This window comes from Triticum dicoccoides, chromosome 5B, assembly GCF_002162155.2.
Source record: "Triticum dicoccoides isolate Atlit2015 ecotype Zavitan chromosome 5B, WEW_v2.0, whole genome shotgun sequence".
Taxonomy (NCBI): domain Eukaryota; kingdom Viridiplantae; phylum Streptophyta; class Magnoliopsida; order Poales; family Poaceae; genus Triticum; species Triticum dicoccoides.
In genome coordinates, this window is record NC_041389.1 from 30,406,340 (window position 1) to 30,406,565 (window position 226).

The window sequence follows — 226 nt, forward strand, 5'->3', positions numbered from 1 at the left end:
AATGTGAAAGCAATGAGGTTTAGGTGGAGCTGCTGGGGAAGGAGGAAGGGAAGGGAAAGCTTTTTCTTGGTTTCAGTACCGCCCATTTATACGCGCCTCTCCCGTCCCGTCTCCTCCTCCCCCAATCCCTCTCTCTCCCCATCACCTCACAGGCACAGCGCTTCTTGTTGTCCTCATCCGCCCCATCATCGGCTGGAGCCGGAGCTGGAACGTGAGTGGCCTTCGG

The 226-nt window shown here is 57.5% G+C and overlaps 1 protein-coding gene across 2 annotated transcripts in view; it reads left to right on the plus strand.

Moving 5' to 3' along the window:
• LOC119307192 (nuclear transcription factor Y subunit A-10-like) overlaps positions 1 to 226 on the plus strand; it is a 4,952-nt gene continuing 4,726 nt past the window's right edge. For both annotated transcript variants that reach the window (XM_037583286.1, XM_037583287.1), the window contains exon 1: positions 1 to 211. In XM_037583286.1, coding sequence (XP_037439183.1) covers positions 13 to 211 — 199 coding nt within the window. In that variant the 5' untranslated portion in view covers positions 1 to 12. The remainder of the gene's footprint in view (positions 212 to 226) is intronic.